The 23,777-nt window shown below is 38.6% G+C and overlaps 1 protein-coding gene across 6 annotated transcripts in view; it reads right to left on the bottom strand.

Annotated features, from left to right (window-relative positions):
* The window catches only part of PIK3C2G (phosphatidylinositol-4-phosphate 3-kinase catalytic subunit type 2 gamma), a 201,526-nt gene that overhangs the window by 4,361 nt on the left and 173,388 nt on the right, over nt 1-23,777 (bottom strand). For all 6 annotated transcript variants that reach the window (XM_071733024.1, XM_071733023.1, XM_071733019.1 and 3 more), the window contains 2 exons: nt 18,397-18,491; nt 2,535-2,660 (listed from right to left, as the gene is read on the bottom strand). In XM_071733024.1, coding sequence (XP_071589125.1) covers nt 2,535-2,660; nt 18,397-18,491 — 221 coding nt within the window. The remainder of the gene's footprint in view (nt 1-2,534; nt 2,661-18,396; nt 18,492-23,777) is intronic.

Genomic DNA, 23,777 nt, shown 5'->3' with positions numbered 1-23,777 from the left:
TCTCCCTCCACGAAATTTGTGGGGGCCATCGCAGGCCAGTGTCCTCTCTGCTTTGAGGGCAACTGCAATAATTACCACTACCAGAATGATAAGTCCCAGGGATATTTGCTCACATCTGGATGCACCTCAAGGGCAGGATGGAGAGAGTTCCCTCTCTTTCTGGCTTCATTATGGCTTTGCACACTTAGCTTTGTCTTGGAGGCTTGCTCATTTGTGCTAACGTGCAGGCACTTGAGAAACTGAGGACAACCTGAAACCTTGAAACATGTCTCAGGGCAAATGCCAGACATGAGCTAGACACCATTGCAGTTGATTCTGGTCATTACTTTTCTTATCAAGACTTTAAACTTAAATAATTCAGCTTTTTAATTTTTTTTAAAATTATTTTTACTTTCTTAGTTTTCATTAAAGTAATCCAGAACCTCCCAAGTCACTCTTATTTATTCCTAACAGTAGTTTATAAGCAGGCATGTCATTCTTTTTCTCTTTACACTGCATTCCATTTTTCTATGTTCTTTCTCTTCTCAACCATCATTTTTTATAGGCAATGTTATACCAGAGTGAATGCAACCAACTCCAAAATCCAAATAAAAGAACAAGAAAAAAAAAAAAAAGGCCTGCTTGTTAAAAGCATCTCCAAAACATTTGGCATAGTCCATTCTGCTGTCAGCCCTCCTGGACTTTCACATCTTTATCTCTCACATACATGAGTAAAAATCAAATATAAAATGCACTTTTGTGTGGTTGATAATTTGCTGTAGGCAGTCATAAGCTATAAAAGTACAACACTAAAAACAAAAATACCCCAGAGAAGCATATCCCAGAATTTTCTCAGTCTCCAACACAAGGAGAAATTAATATACAGCTTCCTTCCAGCCATTTAGCTTTAATAAAAGCTTATGAACTCATAAAAAAAAACAGCAACAAAAAAAACCCACCCTAGAACATTTTTGCACACAACATTTTGGTCAGTAACTAACTTAAAGGACAGCTGACATATATTTTTAGTAGTTTTTCTTCCCTGGGGTGGCTTCTGCCTCAGTCTACCAGCCTTGGACAGAAAATGCATACAGAATGATATCACATATGGAAGAACAGAGCTGCTAACAGCACAAGCACTGAGTTTGAAATATCCAAGTTCAATGGAACCATATGTCCCTACTGTGATTAGCAGTTCCTAGTGAAAAAGACTGAGCATCTGTGAAAAAGGCTGTAAGTTTTGAGTAAAGGATATGAAAGTTTTCATGGAATTGCTCCCCACAGCAGTGGGATGCTCCTTAACCACAATTAAATCTCCTCCCAGTGACTACTGTCTGACTGCAGACAGGATTTGGGATTTTCTTGCATTCAACTTGATCTGATGATGATCAGAAAAATAATAGTCTTCCAGTGTTGCTGGCTGGTTTGCCTACAGTCCATTTTGGATATTTTACAGTGAATGCAATTATATAATAATGTTATATATATTGCCTTAAATACCCTACAAACGTAAAGGAATTTCTTTGTACAAGTCTATTAGACTCATTCCACTCATTGATTGCAAAGAAGAGGAAAGAACATTACAAAAAAATAAATTCTGTTATTCCACTGCAGTACCATAGGGAGGGAAATCTGCCTCAGTTGTTTGCAGCAATACTACTTGAAGAACTTACAGAAGTGCTGGAAGTAATCAGTTTAAGTAGGTAACTTTTGAAATGAAATTGATGTGGGAAAAGAAGAAGAAAAATATTGAAACTCCAGGACATGGAAACTGGGAGATAAAGATTCTTAGTCTCAGCTGACCAACTTCAGATTCATCACATCGTATCTGTGAAACTGGGTTTTATATTTCTATGAAATAGGAACTATTTTCCATGGCCTCTACTTAAAACCCTGCTCAGAAGTGCAGTTGTAAATTCCTTTGAGATATTTAGGACATTTCTTCTATGTAATAATTATAATCTCCAATTCTACCTACAACTCATCTGTCCATAAATAAAAAAATATAGGTTATGCCACTTCCCATTCCATTGTAAAAGCTTCCCAATACAAATGTTTCTTTTCACCTCAGAGGTATGAGCACTTCAGTGGTGTCTGAAATAATGATATATAGCTGTGAATATTGTGGCATAAAAAGAACTGGGTTATTTATTATTGTGTAATCAGTTTTGTTGCCTGTTTTCAACCCTGAATTTGAATAACAGCATCCTTAAATCAGTAATTTTTATGTCATTGTACAAATTTGCATTGAAAACAGCCTAGGTTTTGGTGCAACGATGTTTGGTTTCAGCTCACATATACCTGTGGTTATGGTGTAAGATAGAGCAGTGTGAATAATTCCACTGCTTTACTGAAAAGACACATAAAGAGACTTTAACTTCTGAGAAAGATACAAAGCAGAAGACTCTCCATTTGCAGTTAACTTATGACATGTTCCTTCTTTTTGCTTGTACTCACTGCAACAGCTCCAAATGCTGTACTGTGATTTTATTTCAGGAGTGGACAAAGAAAAGCAAACAACTAAGAAATAGTGGAAGAAAGTGAATGTTACTCACGATTTCATTGTAAGTAGGGTCAGAGCTTTTTGGAGCTTTTCTTGTTTTCCTTCGACTGACCTCAGAAGGATCAGGCAGAAGATAAAATTCAGCATGTGCACTTGGGGCAGAGCCATCTGGGAGGCGCTGAAAAACAAAGCAGTCATAAATATGAGTGCTCATGTTCTAGCAATGAAAACAAATAAGTACCAAATGAAAGCTGCTCTTTAAGCAGACACAAAACCATCATACTCTCTCAGTGTTCTTGTGGCTAAATTGGAGGGCTAGTGAAGTAAACAACAGGAATTCTTAGAGTTCAGCTTAACATCGAATCAGGGAAACAGAAATGTAATAATACAAGAACAAGGTAAAATTGCCTATCTTTAATATTTAATGTTCAGATGGAAAAAACTCTTAAACCTCAATCTCCTTTAACTCGGTTTATTCTGATACAAAGTGGAGCCCTTCCACTTTCCAGAGGAATGCATATAAACTGGATTCTAGCCAGTAAGCTCTTATTGATTTTAACCCCTAAGTGGAAGTGCTGATTCTGGGGATAACTGGTTGTTTCTAAGGGTGTTTCATAAAGCATATTACTATAGAAGAACTAGGAGCATTTCTTGTACAAACTGCCAGAAAAGGATCCTTAAAATAACAGTCTCTCTGATCACTCCCATCAAACAGCTGCAAAATCTCTTTGACTTTTCCAGTTCAGATTACTGAATGATATTCCAGATATTCTATTTTATGATAGCTATTCAAGTTCAGAGCCAATTTATTAACTAGGCTCAGTTAAAAGCTAATGCTGGTGGGTGGAGAGTTTTTTGGTTACTTGTGAACAGCTGTATGTTTATTCCTAAAGCAGCATTACAGTTACCCAGAAAACACATTGGTAATATGAGAGGTTTTAAAACAACACACAAAACCCATAATCATTAAAAATTATGTCAGGGGTATCTTGCCAGCATATGTCACTTAGTGCTTAGCTTGTAATTAAGCAGAGACATTTGTGTTGGTAACATTGTATGCAATCAAAAAGCACAGAATGGGTAATAAAAGTATCAGTGTTAATCAAAATATCAGGTATTTCAATCCTATTATCAGCATTTTAGGTAGTAAGTTTACCCAACAGCTCTCAGGCAATCCAGTGACAGAGTGAGAATGTAAAGTCAGGCAAAGAGATCTTAAAATGTCTGGAACAGATGAACACAGGGCATTACACAGACATTCACATTTATATTTTCCATTGTAATTTTACCTGGCTCAGAATAAAGTAATTTCTCAGATTTTGATTATTCACAGTATGTGTCTAGAAACACAGGGCTTTCTACAAGCATTACCAACACAACATATCCTTGTGACAGGAGACACTGCTGGTGTCCTAGCATTAAATAGCTTCTCTATTGGGAAGAAAAACAGTGCTTATGTCTGTGAGCAATGAGTTCTTGCACAAATGTCTGTTTTTTGTTATCTGAAATGATCCTTCAAGTCAGATGATGTAGTTAAATGCAATGCTAACTGTGGTTGTGGGTAATGCACTGTACAGCATCAAAGGGTGCACTACTCAGATCTTTTCATACTATCAGCACTATGTAAACAATTAATGTCACTATTGCTAAGCTCCCCAAAGTACATTAGATTTAAATATACATAGGATTTAGACAGGTGGAATTCAACTGGCTAAACAAGAATGCCTATTTAAATAGAAGGAAAACAACAGGTATTTGCTGAGGACAGGCTACCATACCATTAATGTAGGATTTATAATTTACACTGTCCATTTGAAAGGCCATTTCTATTGATCTACTCTACTAAAACTGCAATCAAGGATTACAAGTAGCAGTAAATTAACAGTCTCTAAAAAATCAAGAAGAAAGAAATCTAGCCAGCCCAAGCAACCCGGATCCTACCTGTAATCAAGCTCTTCCCTTCTCAATGAATAGACAAGCATCAAAGTAACTTGAAGGTCAACAGATTTCAGTTGTTTCAAACAAGCAAAAAAAAAAAAAAAAAAAAAAAAGGAATAAAAGGAATGGAATATGGTTTATAAAAAAGAAAGAAAGAAAAAAAGAGGTCATTCTTGAAGACCTTCACAGCTCAGCTGCTGAGGCCCAGCACAACCATCTTCCCTACCTCAAGCATGAAAACACAGTACAGGAAAAGCCCTGTAAAATGTCAGGCTTTATAAATCACCCCAGCAATATATTGCCTAACCAGGGACCATGTCAGAGCTAATCTTGAAAGCTGAGGTCATCAGCAGCTGCAAAGAGCACTGTGCTGAGGAGCCCAGATGGAAGGTAACAGGCTACAAAGGTAACAGAGAGGGCAGATACATCCATCAAGTTCTGCTCATCTTGTAGGTGCCCAGATAGGACAGGTTGTAGTGGTTTGTGTTTTGCCCCACTGCACACCTCAGGAAGACAAAGACACAAATCACTGCAGCATCGTTTGCATGTGAAAGAGGCTCATTCTGGCATTCACCTGACAGGGAAAGAATTCAAGCTGATTGCCCTCTGATTGTTTAACAGGACCAGGGTATCCAGAAGCACATGCAATGAATAGAAAAAAGAAAAGAAAAAAAATATATAAAATTGACACTTTGCTTTTGAGCTGATCCTTGCATAGTGCTAGCAATGCTTGCACATTACCTACCCTTCAGTCAGCTAACCTGACTCCCAAAATGTAAGAAAGGTAACTTTCCTGTTGCCAAATGATACGTGGACAGAAAACTATCTCCTCACTATTTTTTTGAATGTAGCTTAATGGATGTTGAAAGCGTTGAGAGGGAGTAGAGGGCTAAAAGAGAAAATAAAGAATACTTTAGCAATTCAGAGAAGAAAACTCAAGGCAGAGCAGTTGTTCCGGGGTCTTTCAGAACTAAACCAAAGCCACTTTTCATGAATAGTAGCAATCAGCAGCCAGGCTGTTAGAAGTATTTGAAACTGCAGCGACCTGAATTCCATCCAGATATTGGGTGTTGTTTTTTGGGTTTTTTTTTTGTTTGTTTTTTTTTTCTTCCCTGCTTTACCGATAAGATTTTCCCACTTCATCTTCCCTTGCTGAGGAAAGGTAAACAGGCCACTCCAAACTCCACAATAGTCCCAATTCCCCATCTGAGTTTTCACTGCGATCAATCAAGGGCTCCAAAAGCTTCAGTGGAGCACTCTTTAAGCGAGATCACATCTTCAACTTCTCCACTGCCCTCTCCTGACTCCTCACATGACACACTACATCTAATGTGCAATTAAATAGGTTCTGTCCCCCCGTGTGCTAATCATTCAACACCACAGATTTAGAGCAGGGATAAATCATCCATGGCTTTACAAGAGCAGAGGATGTGTAGCGTGTATGATGAGTTTCTGCTGGCTTCTCTTTTGATTGGCATGATAGTTGAATCTTTTCTTGTGATGAGCCATCTTCACTGAAGATTTTCTTGAGGCAAGGCTTGCAATTGGCATGGAAGGAGCTGTACTTTGCTGGATACTCCCTACCAGGATCAAAAAGGGTTCTTGGCAATTTGACAACCACAGAGTTAAACAAGAGTGGGATTAACATGGCAGAAATATCTTTTTTAACCTAAAGGAGGTGAAATTTGAAGTAAAATGTTCTATTAAGACAACCGACACAGCAGGATAAATACCCCAGCTTTCAGGCAAACTAATACCTTCCAAGACTCAGTTGAGAATTTGTTTGAACAAAAACATCAGAAATGTTTTTTTTTTACCTTTCCACAGATTATGACTTCAGTCATATTACAGTGTTACATTTAGTGACCAAAAGCCCTGTACTATCCTTTCACTTCTTACTCAGACTGCATTGGCATGTTCCTAACCTGAGGTAAACATGAAGAATATCTGACTTTAATTCCAGTCTCATTTGCACCAAAGAATACCTGTCTGGTGGGTTCATTATAAACACAGATTAAGATTTCTAGCAGGCATATTCATAGTTCTGAAATCCAACAACCCAACCTTTTTTATTGTTCTTACTGGCTCAAAAATCACTGACATCTGTGCAAAGATCAGGCCAGAAGGAAAATCAAGGGAGACACAGGGAATGCCATTTTGCACTTCAGTCTGCAAAACTTTTATAGATTGAATGTACATGTGAGCAAACAGAGACAAACAAAGTTTTATATTTAATCTTATTTTATATTAAATTCTGTAGTTATTTATTGAATAAAAAAATAAAGGAAGTTTACTTGATTTAGAAGTTACTCCCAATTTGAATTATAGTCTTAAATCTTTGTGTATGTTTCTGAATAAGTTCAAGCTATAAAATTCTGTAAGGCTGTAAAGGCACAAAACCAAGTTCTCAACAGAAATGCCACAATTATCTATGTTATGCCTATGGACAAATAAACCAAAAAAACAAAAAAACCCCAAACAACACAGAGATTTTGATCTGCCAATAAAAAAAATTTTGAATTGAATTTAGATGTCATTCCCCTGTGCTTTCTTCAAATACAAACAAGGCACAACAACAATTTCTCAATGAGCTGCCTGCTTGCCTTTGGTAATGACTGATGTTTTCAAGGAACTCAGAATTGTTTGTATCTATGTTTAAAAAAGCAGCGTATTTTTAAAGTGTTTATTTTTTCTTAAGTCATGCAGAAGGTGATGAAAATATTTAAGAACGAGGGAGAGTGAGGGGGAGAAAATAATATTCTGGATTTACTTTTCTCCACATCTGTAATTCAATACTGAAAAAATAATACAGACACATCTGTTATGGCTGTGTTCCATTTTTCACTACAATTTTATTTTCCAGACCCCCAAAATGTATTGATCTTTACTTTCAGAAAACCACACAGATAGGTTATGTCCTGTGTAATTTAATTTTAAGGATACTAGATGTAGCTGGGAAGTAATGGACGAAATTCAATTAATTTTTCTACAAGAATTACATTATTCTGATGACTTTTCTCCCTTGATCATTACCAACTATCCACAACTCCCTTACGGATGGATTCTTTGTTAATATTACAAAAGGCCTAACTACTTCAAAATTTGCCATATATTAAACTATGCACTTTAGCAGCCAACATGAAGATTAGGCTTTACTCTTGTGAATTTTATAGAATTTTTAATGATTTTTTTAAAATGCACTGTAGGGATAATTTATTGAAAAACTTTTTAAAACTCACCTCTTCTGAAGTGAAATAAAATTTTAGTTTTTTTAGGTGACTATTGCCTGAAATTTAAATCATGTAATTGGTTTCTCTTAGTGTTAGACATGAAGATATTTTTCAGCCTTTTATCCTAGACTGAAACAGATTGATGGCTACTGAACATTTGATAGTTCCAGCTGATGTTATTCCTGTTTTTCCTATTCAACCATCTTTGAATCAAAGATAACTTTATCAAAGTTATCAAGGGTAGCTTGTATTAACTAATGCCACTTTTACTCCTTTGTAAATAGCTTCCTTTCTTCCCCCCAACTTCCTGGACATTTGCAAATCTATTTCTTTCTTCCTCTTCTTCAGTGAAGGAATGGAAAGATATACAGGCTTCAGAAAGGCTCACATTTCAACTACTGCTCCCAAATTAAAAGCAAAAAAAAAAAAAAAAAAAAAAAAAATTTTTTCTATTAACTCTAGATCTCAGTGTTCCTATTCTTTACCTTCATCATCTTCTGTTTTTCTTTTGCATGCACTGAGATAAGAATTTATCGTCTGCATAGAAAAGAAAGGACTACAAAATATTCCTTAATATTTAATATTGACATAGGTTTGTACCTTTAAAAATCATATCACTATAGTAAATGGTTATAAAATACCTTCAGCTAAGAAGTGAAACGTTTATGCATTAAGTGTAGACATAAGGCAGATTTGATTATTACCTAATAAAGGAGGCTTAGAAAAAAATCCACAGAATAAACCAGCCTTGCACCTCAGTAACCTTTATAAGTCACTAGCTGTCTCTTGACTAAATTAAAACTAGTAAGAAATGTGGAAAACCATCACTCCTGCTCCACCGTCTTTCAGTTTCTCTGTTTAACTTAGCTGAGACAGGCTAAACCCGGGCTTCCTAAGTTGTAGCTTAATCAATAAACACAGTCTCTCCCTAAAAAAAAGGTAACAGCCTCTGGGCTGATGCTAAATTTAAAGAACTGAGAAAATAAACAGTACTAAGGAAGTTATATTACAAAGCAAGAGGTTCCTTCAAAAATTGATTAATACGAAAACCAGAAACCTTCAGGACAAACAGGATTGCTGTATGAACAGGCAATGTTTTTACTTCATCAATCCTAACATGGGACTGAAGAACCTTCCTTGTTCTTCTTTGAAGAACCTTTGAGCCCTGCATGTCCCATAGTACTGAACACCTCTACTCTCCTCTGCTTTTAGTTTTCCTATTACAAAGTGTTTTCAAACTGCTTCAAAGAAAACTGAAATTAAAATCACATTTGCAGTAATTAAAGAATAACTACAAAAGAAGATAAGCCACTATATTTCTATGGGGCATCCTGCACTGTCTGCTATTGGTAAGACAAAACAGAAAAGCAATGACTGGAGAAATTAGGTATTTTTTTCCTCCAAACAACTGCTTTTTTCACATAAAATTTGAAAACCTGTAAATGCTTTGCTGCAAGATAAATTTTATTAAATGTCAAGGTGCTGACCTTTCCTGGTGCACATGTAAGGTGGGCAGGTAAGTTCCCAGTAAAGTCTAAGCAGATCACTGTAATGCTGTCAGAGTGGGAGGACAGAAAGAGATCCAGCTCATCATACTCTGGACAATGCCTGGGTTTGTCTTGGTTAAATTGCCCACACAGCTCATGTCTGGCACCATTTCATAGAATCATAGAATCATAGAATCATAGAATCATAGAATCAGCTGGGTTGGAAGGGACCTCTGAGGTCACCAAGTCCAACCCTTGATCCACTACCGCTGCAGTTACCAGACCATGGCACTCAGTGCCACATCCAGTCTCTTTTTAAATATCTCCAGGGATGGAGAATCCACCACTTCGCTGGGCAGCCCATTCCAATGCTTGATCACCCTCTCAGTAAAGAAATTCTTTCTAATGTCCAACCTAAACCTCCCCCGGCACAACTTGAGACCGTGCCCTCTTGTCTTGCTGAGGGTTGCCTGGGAAAAGAGACCAACCCCCACCTGGCTACCCCATCCTTTCAGGGAGTTGTAGAGAGTGATGAGGTCTCCCCTGAGCCTCCTCTTCTCCAGGCTGAACAGCCCCAGCTCCCTCAGCCTCTCCTCATAGGATCTGTGCTCAAGTCCCCTCACCAGCCTGGTTGCCCTCCTTTGGACCTGCTCCAGGACCTCAATCTCCTTCCTGAACTGAGGGGCCCAGAACTGGACACAGGACTCGAGGTGTGGCCTTCCCAGGGCTGAGTACAGGGGCAGAATCACTTCCTTGGACCTGCTGGCCACGCTGTTCCTGATACAGGCCAGGATGCCATTGGCCTTCTTGGCTACCTGGGCACACTGCTGGCTCATGTTCAGCTTCCTGTCAATCCAGACTCCCAGGTCCCTTTCTGCCTGGCTGCTCTCAGCCACTCTGTGCCCAGCCTGGAGCTCCCCATGGGGTTGTTGTGGCCAAAGTGCAGGACCCGGCACTTGGCCTTGTTGAACCTCATCCTGTTGGAATCAGCCCAACTCTCCAACCTGTCCAGGTCCCTCTTGCAGAGCCCTCCTGCCTTCCAGCTGATCCACACTCCCCTCCCCCGAGACACATAAGAAGTTCAGCATAAGTAAAAGTATCAGCATAAAATATCTGACATGACACAGGCCTTACCTGAGGCTCTCCTCTCCAGTCCTGTCAGCTGGAAGCCAGATGGAACATGTTACATTACCTCCCAAATATTTAGGAAAATGGATTGGGATTTAAGCCAAAATGAGCACTTAGGCATCTAGACTTAGGATCTGAATTTCAAAATGGTGCTGCTTCGTGTCACCTCAGATGACAAAAGGTGTGCATGGATCTGGAAATGTGACATAGTCTTTATGGGAAACTGGGGGGGTTGATAGAGAGTAAGCAAGACACTTGCAAGTATTTGAAACAGCCATGATCAGGTAACTAAACTACATCCCATCCTTTATCTATAAATCTGAGCTCCAAACCAAATCCCACTCCAATTAGGCCAAGGCATGGCACACAGACAGTGTGGTTTTTGAAACATGCAAGCATTATTTGTTAAATAGTTTACAAAACCTGAGGTTACTGTTGTTTTTGTTTGGTTTTGGTTTGTTTGTTTGTTTGTTTTTTCTTGTCATGAGAAAAACAGTTCTTGGGAAGAGGTTAACTCCCAAAAGACTTAGGGTTTCCTAAGAACCATGTGCAGTCCTTCTGATCTGATTTAGTAGTTTGAGAGGAAAGCCCATATAACTCTGCTTAAGTGGAGCAAATAAAATGAAAGCTGGACTGTGGTGGCCATAAGGTCATGAGGGCTTCTCTTCCAAGCTTTATTTCTATACAGAATCGAACACTTCCGAATAAAAGTGAATATAGGAACTGAGATATAGCTCTGACAACCTGTTTGAAAAGAATAAATTATTGGCTTGAGGATCCATAAAGAACTGTATATTAGGACAGACACAATCCAAAATGAAATGGAGGAGAATCTGTGCACCCAGGTAGTAGTACCATGTAGCAGGGGGTACATTTATCATAGTAAATAACAGGCAAAAAGCTCTTGCCTTTTACTGACCATTAGCAGTAGCTGACAAGGAGGGGAAGAATTTAACTTCAGCAAGAAATGACACAGATTTATGTACAGTTACTACTGTTTCTGTATTAGGAACAAAGAACAAAATGTCTTAGAATGGCTTGTGTCTCTACCAGCTCACCCAACATTTAAGTCAACCTCTGACACTCCTCCAATACTTCATACTGATGAAGGTCGACATTAATACATTACTGGGTGCTCTACATACTAACATGTAGGTATAAAAATATTACCAAGACTGCAAAAATAATAAAAAAGAAGGTGAATGTAAAAGCAGAAGTATGAATATATTAATTATACAACTCTCCATAAAAGATTTGACCAAGAATACCATGGAAGTTTTTTTCCAAAATAGAAAGATGTGACAAGGTATGTTCTATTTTTTTTTTTTTTTTTTTTTAATAAATGAAAGAAATCAAGATTCAGCCATCCCTTAAAATTATACTGTTCTATGGATAAGCAACACTGGTGCAGGATGCAGAACGCAGAGAGCAGAGTTCATGAACAAGTCTCCGAAGCTTTTATTCCAGAATTACCACCAAGCCTGTAAAGGAGCTCGGTGCCATTGCTTTCAGCCCTTTAAAATTCTTGTGCTTGGAACATTCAATTTTAAGATGAATATTTAGTCACAGAAGCTATGACACTGGCCAAGATAAGACTGATCTAGTCTGAACTCTTAGAAACAAAGAACACAGAATTTCTTCTCTCTTGAATAAAGCACAGGGAAGAACAAATATTTAGAACAAACACCCATTTCACTTTCCTTTTGAAATCACTCAGAATTAACACCATTGTTGCCTGTTAGAGGCAACATGAGAGAAATTTTCATGAGAGACAAATTGCCTTTGAGAAGAGAAACACAAGCAAATGCTGCTGTTTCATCTGTCACATACATGTTTCCTTTCCTTGACTAGGCACAGATATTAAGTGGATAGAAAAAAGCATAAAGAAATACTGACACGGCTATCAGCATCTCCATCTTGCACTATTTTTCATCTCAATTTTTAATGAGTCTAAAAAGTCTGCATCTGCCTGATTCTGACTATTTTTATTTCTCAAACTTTATAGAGCTCCCTCCACTTTTTACTTGCCACCTCCTTTTGCAAGAAAGCCTTTCATTATATGATGTATGCAATTTTTGCTCTTTACTTCCAGTTAGTTCTACTTACGCTCTTGTTCAATGTCCTACATAACTTCTCTTGAACCTTGCTGTCTTCTCCCTTAAATACCTGCACATTTGACTCGTGCCATTGTTAGTCTGTTCTTAAATAAATTAAATTTAATAACAAAAAATAACTTGAGAAGAATCAATCATTCCTGAGTAACCCTACTGAGAACTGTTCTTTGAACTTGTATTCTAGTAAAAAAAAAAAAAATTTTCTGAGAGAAATAGTTTACTATCAAAGCCTTATAAAGATGAATTACTTTCTTTCTGGACCATGAAACAGGGGTCTGGCCTTTCTCATTGGCAACTTTCATAGCAACCTCATGCCTCACCATTTGCTTGTTTTATCTTCACATTATTGTGGGATATAGATCTATACCTCCCTGAGGAAATACTTTTCATTTGTCCAAACTGGCTGTATAGTTCTGGAAATTACTTTTATTGTCTTGATCTTGGTCTGTCTCCACTATTATTTTTAACGTTTTCTTCATTTGCAACCGGTGGCAAATTTAATTTATGTTCTCCTTCATCTCCCAGCTCACTCATATTATCAAACAGAGCTCAATGTTTGTTGTTGTGCTTGTTTTATTCTTTCTTATTCAACACACATCAGCTATGTAGGGAATTACTTCTTTTAGTACTGCAACTGTGACAGATTAGCGGGTTTAACAAGAAATAATAACATAACTTTCTGTAAAACATATTTGTCAAACACCTTTCATAACTAATATGGCAGAATGCAACAGTAATCCCTATGCCACAAGAGCAGACCTCATCCCCTCTCAATTTAAACCACTGCTGAGCAATAGTACCCTTTGTTTATAGATGATACCTAATTTTCAGTCCAAAAGAGAACATGGTCTATCTGAGCTAATTTACATTCATTTTTAAAGTAAAAGCATTTTCTATGAATATAAAATTAAATCCAAGCTCTTTGTAAGCTAGAGCTAATACAAGAGCTTTCTTTCCATGACTTTTTATTCTGTTTTTCTGTGCCAGCCTAGGGAGAACTCCATCAGAATGTTTTATCTCCCTCCATCAGCCAAGCTGCCGATTTAATTCTATCACTGATGCTTTCTGAATAACATTTTTTAGCTCAAAGAGATTTTTTTTTCCCCCTTGTTTTCCATCCCTGGAAAACAACGATAACTGACGAGGCTTGGCCTACCCACGCAATTCCTCCCCAATCCATGTTGGCTGATCCACGGGCAGCAATAAAGAAAGCAGGACACATTAATAATATTCTGAAAGGATACTGTGGCTCTCTATTTAATTGCCAGGCACTGTGTTGCTGGCAGGTCATACATTTTCCATTTACATCTATATAATGATACTTGTAAAGTGTAAAAGTTGGAGGGCCCACGAGTGGAATCATGGGAACCAGGGCTGAAAAAAACCCCACAGCCTTTATCCACTCTCAACCTGGAGACAAAGCCCAGCAAAGGCAGTGGAGCATCTTCCTGTACTGCATCTGGGAAGCTCCCTACAGCCCTGCACCTGCAAGTGTGGAAATTGATTTCATTCCTGTGGTTTAGGGAAAACTTGTCTCACACCTTTCCTCCCAAACCATTTAAGCCATCACATCTCACAGACATTTTTGGAAGCAATTTGTGCTCGGATGGTGTAGGACATGAAATGGAAAGAGGCTGGATGTCTGTGTAAGCCTAAAGCTGATTACTAATTCGTCACCCACATATCAGCTATCCCAGAATCATTAATCACCAAGAGTGGTACATGACAGCTTCAGAGCTTTTATAAAAGGAAAGCTGGAACTAGTTTTGGAAAGTACTGTAGGAGTTTATTTTCCTTCCAGCAGATTTTCCCCCTGTAAAATTGGTTCAGGATTCATCACCCACACACGCTTTCCTGAATTCTAGTAACGTTTTGCATTTACTGGCATGAGGTTCAGGATTAGTTAGCTTTGTTTTTTGCTCCCCACTATCCCTGAGGAGTTACCCTGTCCACCAGAAGTAATGGGCAAAAATGTTTAGCAGTGAAGATTGAAAGTTTAGCTGCTTATCTGGAAAAACAGGGCATGCCTGAAGTCATGGCAGTGAAGTCAGCAGACTAAACAGACTTCCTCCTGAGCCAGAGCTGAACCACCCTTCCCTCCTGGTTCTGTGGGAAGCAGGAACAGAAACATACTAGCCAATCTTTTCTAAACTTCAGACATGGCTATTTCTTTTGCTCTTGTATCTTTCAGAACAGAGGAGCAAGCCCAGCAGCGCAGCAGGAGGGAGCCTGGCTCTTCCTGGCTGTGCAGGACTAAGCTTCTCATAGTCTGCTCTGTGTAAGATCTGGTGCGGTTTTGCTCTGTGCTGTTTAATACAGATGAATGGTCTTGAGCAGTCCAAGCTCAAAACCTAGGTGTCTTTCATTTTTCATAAAGCCAACCCTACCACTTCTATGCAGATCTAGGAGATGATGTTTTTAGGGCAGACTTTCAAGGCTTTCTTCCTAGCACTCCCTCTGTACTCCTATACCTGCCTGCTGATGCTTTTCTGGGTATTGTTCTGCCACAAGCGAACTGGGTTTGTTCTTAGCTGACATCCCTACATCCTTTCACATTCCAAAACTCCCTCAGGGAGTATTTTTCTCCTAAGACCACATAGTGCACTTTGCCAGGTACTTTTCTATGGTGTTTGTAGAAGCATGCCCTGCCCCATCCCCTCCAGCTGCCACATCCTCCATAACTTCAGAGGCAAAATCTCCTGGTCTCTCCATATAATCTCTCCAGTTTTCACCCCTACATAAATAAAGCCTTTCTAGCCCTGCTTCACTTAACTAAGGCAATATTGCCTGTACTGCCTATGCTTAAAGTGCCCAGTATTGCACTGTCTGCATTTGAGTGGAGCCCCAGGAGGCTGACTTAAATGAATGCAATATACATGTTTGGAAAATTACATTTTATTAGCATTCTGGCTATTGTATGTTTGAAAATTGGATTTAAAGGTTTTTTCCTCAGCAGTCATGGTGATGCCATTCAAATCCTAACTAGCAACAGCGAGTCTGGTGCCAGTTATCTACTTACAGAATTGCAGTATTCAAACAAAACCATGAATTGTTGAGGGAAATCTTCAGATAGAAATACTGTCATTATCTTATATATACCTATTTAACAGAACTCTTCTTCACTGTGGATCCAGAGGCTTAAACTGTAGAGAACATTTTCAGCCAGTTTTAACATCCCTCTGCTCAGTTTCTCTAGCTGCATTGTTGGTCTAAACGCAACTATTTTCTCAGCAAAAAAGTACAGCTTGTGTTTTACAGGAGGTTAGTTTAGATTAATGGTGCTTTCCAGTCACAAAATCTATGAGGCTGCTCTTCTTCATTGTTAGTCTTTGAAGAATTTTTGATAGAGTTTTCTTCAAGCAGGACTCACTTTTTTCTAACATGTGACTGAAATGCTTCAGTGGCAAGGCAGAGAATGTTCTGAAGCAGATATAGGCATGGCTGACTTGCACATCTGCAGCAAATCTGGCATATTTGGATGCATCAGAACAAAACTGCCTTCACTGGGGAGTCTGAGCATGCACCCCCATTAGACAACCTCCTGGCAGGTCTGCACCAGCCCAGTGCTGTCTCAAGTGCTGTGGGGTTTTTTGTCTGTGATATCCCATGTGAATGGGGTTAACTTCATGAAAAAAATCCTACAAAGCTATAGCATTGCACTCCTTTGATTTCTTCCTCTCAAGTACCCACGTGACACAGCAATAGTTATAAAAGTCACTGGATCCTTAGGGATTCTCTTGTGTAATATGGAATTTGCATAGAAGGATCCAGATCTCCTAGAACCTCTAGAAGTGAATCCACACAAATACTAAATAAAATCTATTTACATGGATGAAAAGTCGCTATCACAATTCCTGTCACTTCTGTGAAGCTGTGTTTGGGATTGATTTGGCCCACTACAATTATTTTTGCATTTGAAAATATCATAAAACCTGTAAAAAGAGATAAATCAAATGGAGAAGAGCAGCACAAAAATTATTTACTATAAACTGCAAAATAAAACATGATAGCGAAGTAATCTCTGCACAGATGTACCACTAAAATATAATTAGTGAGGCTCTGCAAAATGATGAAAATACCTGAAATAGCTTTAATTAAATAGCTTTAATTACACCTGAAATAGCTTGAATAAGATTGATCTTGGCATACTTTTAAAAAAACTGTTAAACTCTACCAAAAAAAAAAAAAAAAAAAAAAAAAGAGGAAAAGAAAGAGGTAAAGAAAATGAAAGAAAAAGGAAATGAAAATGAAAAGGAAAAGGGAAAGGGAAAGAAAAAGAGAAAGGAAAAGGAAAAGGAATAGGAAAAGGAATAGGAAAAGGAAAAGGGAAAGGGAAAGAAAAAGAGAAAGCAAAAGGAAAAGGAAAAGGAATAGGAAAAGGGAAAGGGAAAAAAAAAGAAAAAGGGAAAAGGAAAGGGAAAGGAAAAGGAAAAGAGAAAAAGAAAAAAAGAGAACACTTTCCTTTCCATAATGAATTGAACTAAACCCAGGATTTCATGTTTGCTATGCACAGCTATCTATGTTGTAATTTATTTTCATTTAATTAAATGGTTCAAACTTGCTAAGTTAAAGAACGCGGTTTGGAGCCTACATGTTTAAAATTATGGAAACAAGGAGAAAGACTATTCCTGACATCTGTAGCTCTGTGTGCACCTCCACATCACCAGCCTGAATTCACAGGGATATCATCATCATGTCAATCACTTAACTATGCCCCTCCCACCGACTAGAAATTGACCAGAATTTTTCAAAGTCACTGAGCTTGAAAAAAATCAATGAGAAAAATAAAGAGGGTCTTATACTATATCCTGAAGGTAAAGTTTGTATAAATTGGACCTGTCAGTTGAGGCTGATCTCACTTGTCAAGGTGGGAAACAGGGAACAAAAAAAAGTCTCTCAGGACAGAGACATATTGGATGTTATAGATGATAGATAGATGAGATAGATAGATAGATAGATAGATAGACAGACAGATAGATAGATGTTCAAGGCTTGAATTGCAAATCAGAAGCCTATGTGGCCAACAGAGAACAGTTGGAGCTTTGTAAGTCTCACATGTCTTGTACAACTAATTAAACATTCAGCCACATTTTATTAATGGCTGGTGCTCACATAAACTTCTTGGTCTGTCCCCACTTAGGAAAAGTGACTGTAATCTAGTTTTGGGATAGAGGCAACACCAGTTTATGGAATCAGGCTGCAATGAGAACTCACAACAGTTAATAAATGCTCCAATCTCCTAGCTAAGCAAAGATAGTGAAGGATCCCTTTACCATGGACATTACCTGAGACTTGAACAGCTGGGAGCTGAAGACCACATCTAGGAGGCCAAACTCATTATGAAACAGCAGACATGCTGCTTCAGCTGAGAAATCACATGCAGCACCAGGTAGACCTCTCAAGATACCCTTCATCAGCCCATCTCACCTGTCTGGTGTTGCAGGAGCACTGCCAGCTTCTCCCTCTCATAGTTTGGCTCCAGGAAGACTCAGCATTTACCACTTAGCCTTGTGACAGGGTGTCTTGCAAAGCTGAGTGTCATCCCCCCCAGTGACATTCATTCTTAAAATACACCAACTACTACCTCTGCTGAGGTCATCTCTCTTTGTGGACCAGTCCTGCTGGACTTGAAAGCAATGCATGGATAATCTTGTCAATAACACCATGCTGACATCCTGCAAATAGTCATGCTGCTGCAGGATGTCTTATGTCTGACTGGTATCAAAAGGCATCAGCTTGAGAGGGCCAAAACAGTCATCTAAATTGGTTTTATTTATGGCCTGGAAAAGGGTGTTACCAGACATTAAGAAAACTCAAGGTCGGAATCTGCTTATACCTGATTCCACACTGAGCAAGCCCAAAGGAAGAAAGCAAGTGTTAAATGATGACAGAACAACAACATCATTAGTTTGAGCTAAAAATAGTTATCCCAGAAAGGGTGTTAGAGGATTAATGCTTTCACAGTACTCTACAAATGCAAGAACTTCTGATTTATAGAACGGGATAAAAATACTCACAATGTTCCTCATGTGTTTCAACATTATTGTCAGACGTGTGTTCTCGTAGGATATGACTAATTGTACTCCTGGTTTATGATCAGTTGTCTGGGGATCTAAAAAAGACCAGATAGTTTGATTTTTTAGTTAAGTGTTCAGTGTAAGTGCATCTGTAAAATGTTGCAGTCTTCATGGACCAATATAAAGAAAGAAGCTATTGTGTGCTTAAATCAAAGATGAAATAAGAAAACACAGGTAAGAACTGAGATGCAAGAAAGTGGTCTGACATGCAGTGCTACTTTTCTTTCTTATTTATACACTGAAAAGTGTTTGTTTTCTAATTGCCATCAGTCTGAATTTTAGTGGGAAATTTATGCTTGAGTGGCAAATAATTGGGGTTTTTGGTTTTCTGTTTGCTTTTTTTTTTTTTTCTTTCTGCAGTCATTGGTGACACTAGTTACTACTGTTGCAGCCTTTCTGTCTGGTTAAAAACATGGGATTTTCTGGTTTTTACCCCTGTTCCTGGAAGAAGAAGGAACAAAAAAAAAAAAAAAAAAAAAAAAAAAAAAAAAAAAAAAGAGCAGGTTTCCAGACCAGTTGCAAAACAACAGTTTCATAAACAACATCTATATCTATCATATATAAATTCTGCCTTTTTCATTCTCTATTTTTTCTTTTCCAGGCTGGTTTTCATGCAACCCACTGCTTTAATAGATTTTTCTACTAAGATGCATTTACAGAGTTTGAGTCAGTTCCCACTGAAAAAAACATTTTTCAGCTTCCAAACAAGAAGGATCAGTCTCATAATGTGGAAGAAATGACAGCATATCCTATTCCTTCTTTCTGCTGGAGGCAATGACCCAACTATCTTTGCTGCAAAATGTTGTGTCCTTGAATTTGGAAAAATACTGTGGCTTACCTGCCCCACAGAGACAGCGGAGAAAATATAAATGGCTTTTACTACAGGTAATGGTGAACACAACCACATCTCCTTGATTTCTATCTGACCTTATTCTGCAGTGTTAAGCCTGAACAGGGTGGACATGAACCATTTTGCACTACTTGGCCTAAGACCTGGGGTTGTCACCACATGGTCATCATCACAGACAGACAAACAAATGGGGCTTTATTTAAATAGACCAAAGCTATATTACAACCAGTATTATATAACTACTATAGCTGGAAAAAATAAGAACTCAGTCCTGGCAACCTTATGGAAGGAAAGTGACATCCCGTGAGCTGGGCTCTGTTCTGCCCACCTCCCTGTTAAAGAAGTAGCTGACCTCAGACAGAAAAGCCCTCGTGCCCTGCATGTGCCTTGGGATATGGCACTGACGTGCCAGCTTTAGGCCCATTGCAGGGTGAGATAATGACATGAGGCAAAACAATACAGGTGCAATTCTTCAAATAGAAGCACACCCAAGAAGCTGAAGGAATGAGAGAGGATGATGAGAATTAAAGAATTTCCATCACACGTGAGGGCGATGCACTAGCAAGAGGAGGCTTTTTAGAGAGGATCAGGACTGTTCATCCTCAATAGCAGGCAGGATTCCCACGTTTTCCTTTCAGCCTCAATATGAACCTGTGCACTCTCTGTCACACTCTTTCTCTCTCTTTTCCACTTGTGTACCAGAGCTGTCACAGCCAGGGTTGTAAAAGCAAGAAATCAAACTCCCCCTCCTCAGTCTTCACTCTGTTACTCAGCAGAGGCAACAGCAGAGGGGAAGTTATGATGAGTAAGCCATGTTTGCTGTATTTTTCTGAAGAAACCAAATGTGTAGACTCTGGAATGAATAACCTGGCTAACATAACCACCAAATGGATAGAACTACAGCTGTGTCATGTACTATTGCTAGCCAGAGAGTGAGTGCAATTGTCATCTATCCTAAAGAAAGGAATACAAATGAATCAAAATTAAGACAGTGTGTACATACAACTGCCATAGTTCGTTTTTCCCAGGCTGCCTGGATATCAACACCTCTGAGTTTCTGATGTTTTGGCTGAAATTTTAGAATAAGAATCCTTCTCCAATTTCTTCCCTTTAGAGACTACAAAACTACATTTTTAATCACAACCTAATAGAGAAGGTCCTGGAACAGAGTCTTGAAGAATGGAAAACTGATGAAGAAATCACTAAGCTGGGGCAAGGAAGACCGAGGTGCAGTTCTCCATTTGTTATTCTCTCTTATGAACTTAGAAAAACTCCATAGCCAGACTAGACCTTATTTTATTTCTTACTGCATGCAAATAAGGACAGGGAGGAACAGGGATGAAAACTCTAAAAACTAGACAATGTTGAATTTTTACCATGGAAACAAAAATCCCTCAAAAACTGTTCTTCTCCACACCAAGCAAGGCCATTTTACCATATTTTTTTAAAGTCATGCAGCCCTTTTCTTCTGAGTTGTAACAGGGAAGGTAGAATCCTAAAGCACTAATGACAGTGCAAGAGAAAGGGAGATGTGTTTTAACATGAGGGCACAAGTAACTTGTGGAGTTATGTTTATTTTGAGAATTGCAGTGTGTCATCCTGAGCAGCCCAGCAGGAGTATAAGAATTAAGAGGCTAAATTGCAGCACTGGAATTCAGCTGAACACCTTGCTTCTTTTTTCTTACCAGCACTACCAGGGATTTTTTTTCTGTGTTAAGTTTTACACTGTGAGTGCTTATATAGAGTTGAGGAATTTCTTTGTGGGAGTAGGAATTTTCATTTATAAAAAAGGAAATGTAAATAAGCTTCTAATCAAGCTGAAAATAATGAAAAACATGGAAGGGGAAAATGCATTTCTAATTGAGTATGCACAATGAAGTCTGAAACACACTATGGACACAGCTATTACTAAAACATTTGCTCTTGCTATGTAATAAATTGAGGACTGATGGAAAAAACAAATAAAGAATTAAAAGGAAAGTCAAGAGGAAAAAGATAGCAGAGTGCAGGGAATCCTATAAACACGTCAGAAACTTCAGTCACTTATGTTTAATGATAAAAGAGAGCCACTATTAGATAAATTCTGCTGTTATATTTTAGGTTTTCCCACATTTAATGCTAAATCAGTCTCTTTGAAGTCTAGGTGATTTTAGCTTCAAATGATAATGAAATACACATAGAGTAATTACTTCTAGTCTATCCAGTGTGGGCAGATGGACTTGAGTTCAGGCCCTGCATTTTTAGGAACTGTCATGCTCTACTTGCACTCCATTATTGGCAAAGACCAAATGCTGCTCTGTTGCAGATAAAGCACAAAGCTCCACTGACTTCAGCTGAAGCAAGATTTCCCTCCCAGGGACTGATTCTTTGCTCACTGGTGTCTATGCAAAAGCTGTCAAAGAGCCAACGAGGACTATGGAAGCTTGGCTGCCCGCACACAGAAAGGTGCTCAGAGCCTTTCTCTTGACAACTTGTGTATGTTGTCACCCAGGACTATGCGGTGTAAGCCAGACACCAACCCCTACTTCAAAAAAACTCTGTGTGCCCATTTCTACTCTCTTTTATTGAGGAACATAAATGCTATAATACTGGGGGTCCTTTCTTCTGTTTGAATAATGAATAGTTTACCTCGAGTACTGTGTCCAGTTCTGGGCCCCTCAGTTTAGGAAGGAGATTGAGGTCCTGGAGCAGGTCCAAAGGAGGGCAACTAGGATGGTGAAGGGACTCCAGCACAGATCCTATGAGGAGAGGCTGAGGGAGCTGGGGCTGTTCAGCCTGGAGAAGAGGAGGCTCAGAGGAGACCTCATCACTCTCTACAACTCCCTGAAAGAAGGTTGTAGCCAGAGGGAGGTCGGTGTCTGCTCCCAGGCAACTCTCATCAAGACAAGAGGGCACGGTCTCAAGTTGTGCCAGGGGAGGTTTAGGTTGGACATTAGAAAGAATTTCTTTACAGAGAGGGTGATCAGACACTGGAATGGGCTGCCCCGGGAAGTAGTGGATTCTCTGTCCCTGGAGATATTTAAAAAGAGACTGGATGTGGCACTCAGTGCCATGGTCTGGTAACTGCAGTGGAAGTGGATCAAGGGTTGGACTTGATGATCTCAGAGGTCCCTTCCAACCCAGCCAATTCTATGATTCTATGAAACTGAGTTAATTAGTGTCCAAATTTCCATCAAAGGTGCATTGATCTTCAGAGTAGTCAAGTAGGCAGTTCTTTTCTTCATCTAGATGGTCTTTACTAGCATGTTGGAGATGTACCAGCTCTATATTCTATAATTTGTGTAATGCTTTCATTAGCAGCATTTAAAAGCCAGCTCTGTACTGCACTTTGCAGAATGCATGAGAAACATAAACAGTGGGGAAGCTGCTACACAGAAGACTGACAAAATCAATAGGGAAACTCAAATAATACTCTAATAATGCATTTCACTGCAAAGCAACATGTAAACACTCATTGTCACAGACCTATTGTTAGTGAGTTAAGTATTATTCTCTATTCTGGACCCTCAGATCTGTCTTAGGCTTTTCTTATTGGAGACAGACTTTTTTAACACCTGGCATCAAGGGGTACTGTAACCTTCTTGTTTTCCAGGGCCAGAGTGGAATGTCCCAAACCAAGAAGCTGCTTGCTTTAGCTACAGGTTTGGTTTATGATCCTCCAATGTACATTACTTCAGAAACTCAGCTGTAAATACATTAACTGTCTACCTCACTGCTTTTGTCCTGCAAGACAATAAGAGGTGCTTACAGCCAGCAAAACAGTCTAAATGCAACTAAAGTAGAAATTAAATTTGTGGCAAAAACTTCACACCGAGAAGGAGCAACTGCAGGAAATCAAAACTCTATGTAACATGAGCAAAATAGCTGACTCTCCTGAGGGACTGCTCATGAGGTCTGTGATTCTGTGTGGGGAGGCATACAATTTAATAATCTTTTTTGAAAGCTTGGCTCTTCCTTTAGAAGAACACAGAGCTATTTTTCTCTATGGTACTAAATGAAGAGCGACCCTTGAAATAAGCAAAGAATTAATCAAACAAGTCAGAATTGGACCTAGGTTGTGCACTGTTATAACCAATAACAAAGACTTTGTGATTTCATAACTTCAGCAGAACAGTCTGAATTATTAATATTTTCAGGATATATAAACTCACGAGTAAAAAAAAGAAACAAGATTGATATAAAAATGATTTTTATAGATTTTCTTTCTTCCTTTTTTTGAAATGAAATACTGACAATAATAAGTATAATTCAGGATTCACCCCACTGGGAGTACTGAATCAGTATTCATGTCAAAGTAAATTTAGCACTGATTTTTAATCTCTTCATTGCTAGGAGCACAGTACAAATTCATAAATTTTAATTTTAATTTTACTTTAGTAAGTGCAATTACCTACAACAGCTGTAAATTAAAGTGGTGTAAGAGAAAGATGCTGTCTTGATCAAAATTCATAACCTGCCTCTACTGGGCATT

Source organism: Heliangelus exortis, chromosome 1 (genome assembly GCF_036169615.1).
Source record: "Heliangelus exortis chromosome 1, bHelExo1.hap1, whole genome shotgun sequence".
Lineage (NCBI taxonomy): Eukaryota > Metazoa > Chordata > Aves > Apodiformes > Trochilidae > Heliangelus > Heliangelus exortis.
The sequence above is the reverse complement of the archived record's forward strand: the minus strand, read 5'-3'. Positions and strand labels throughout refer to the sequence as shown.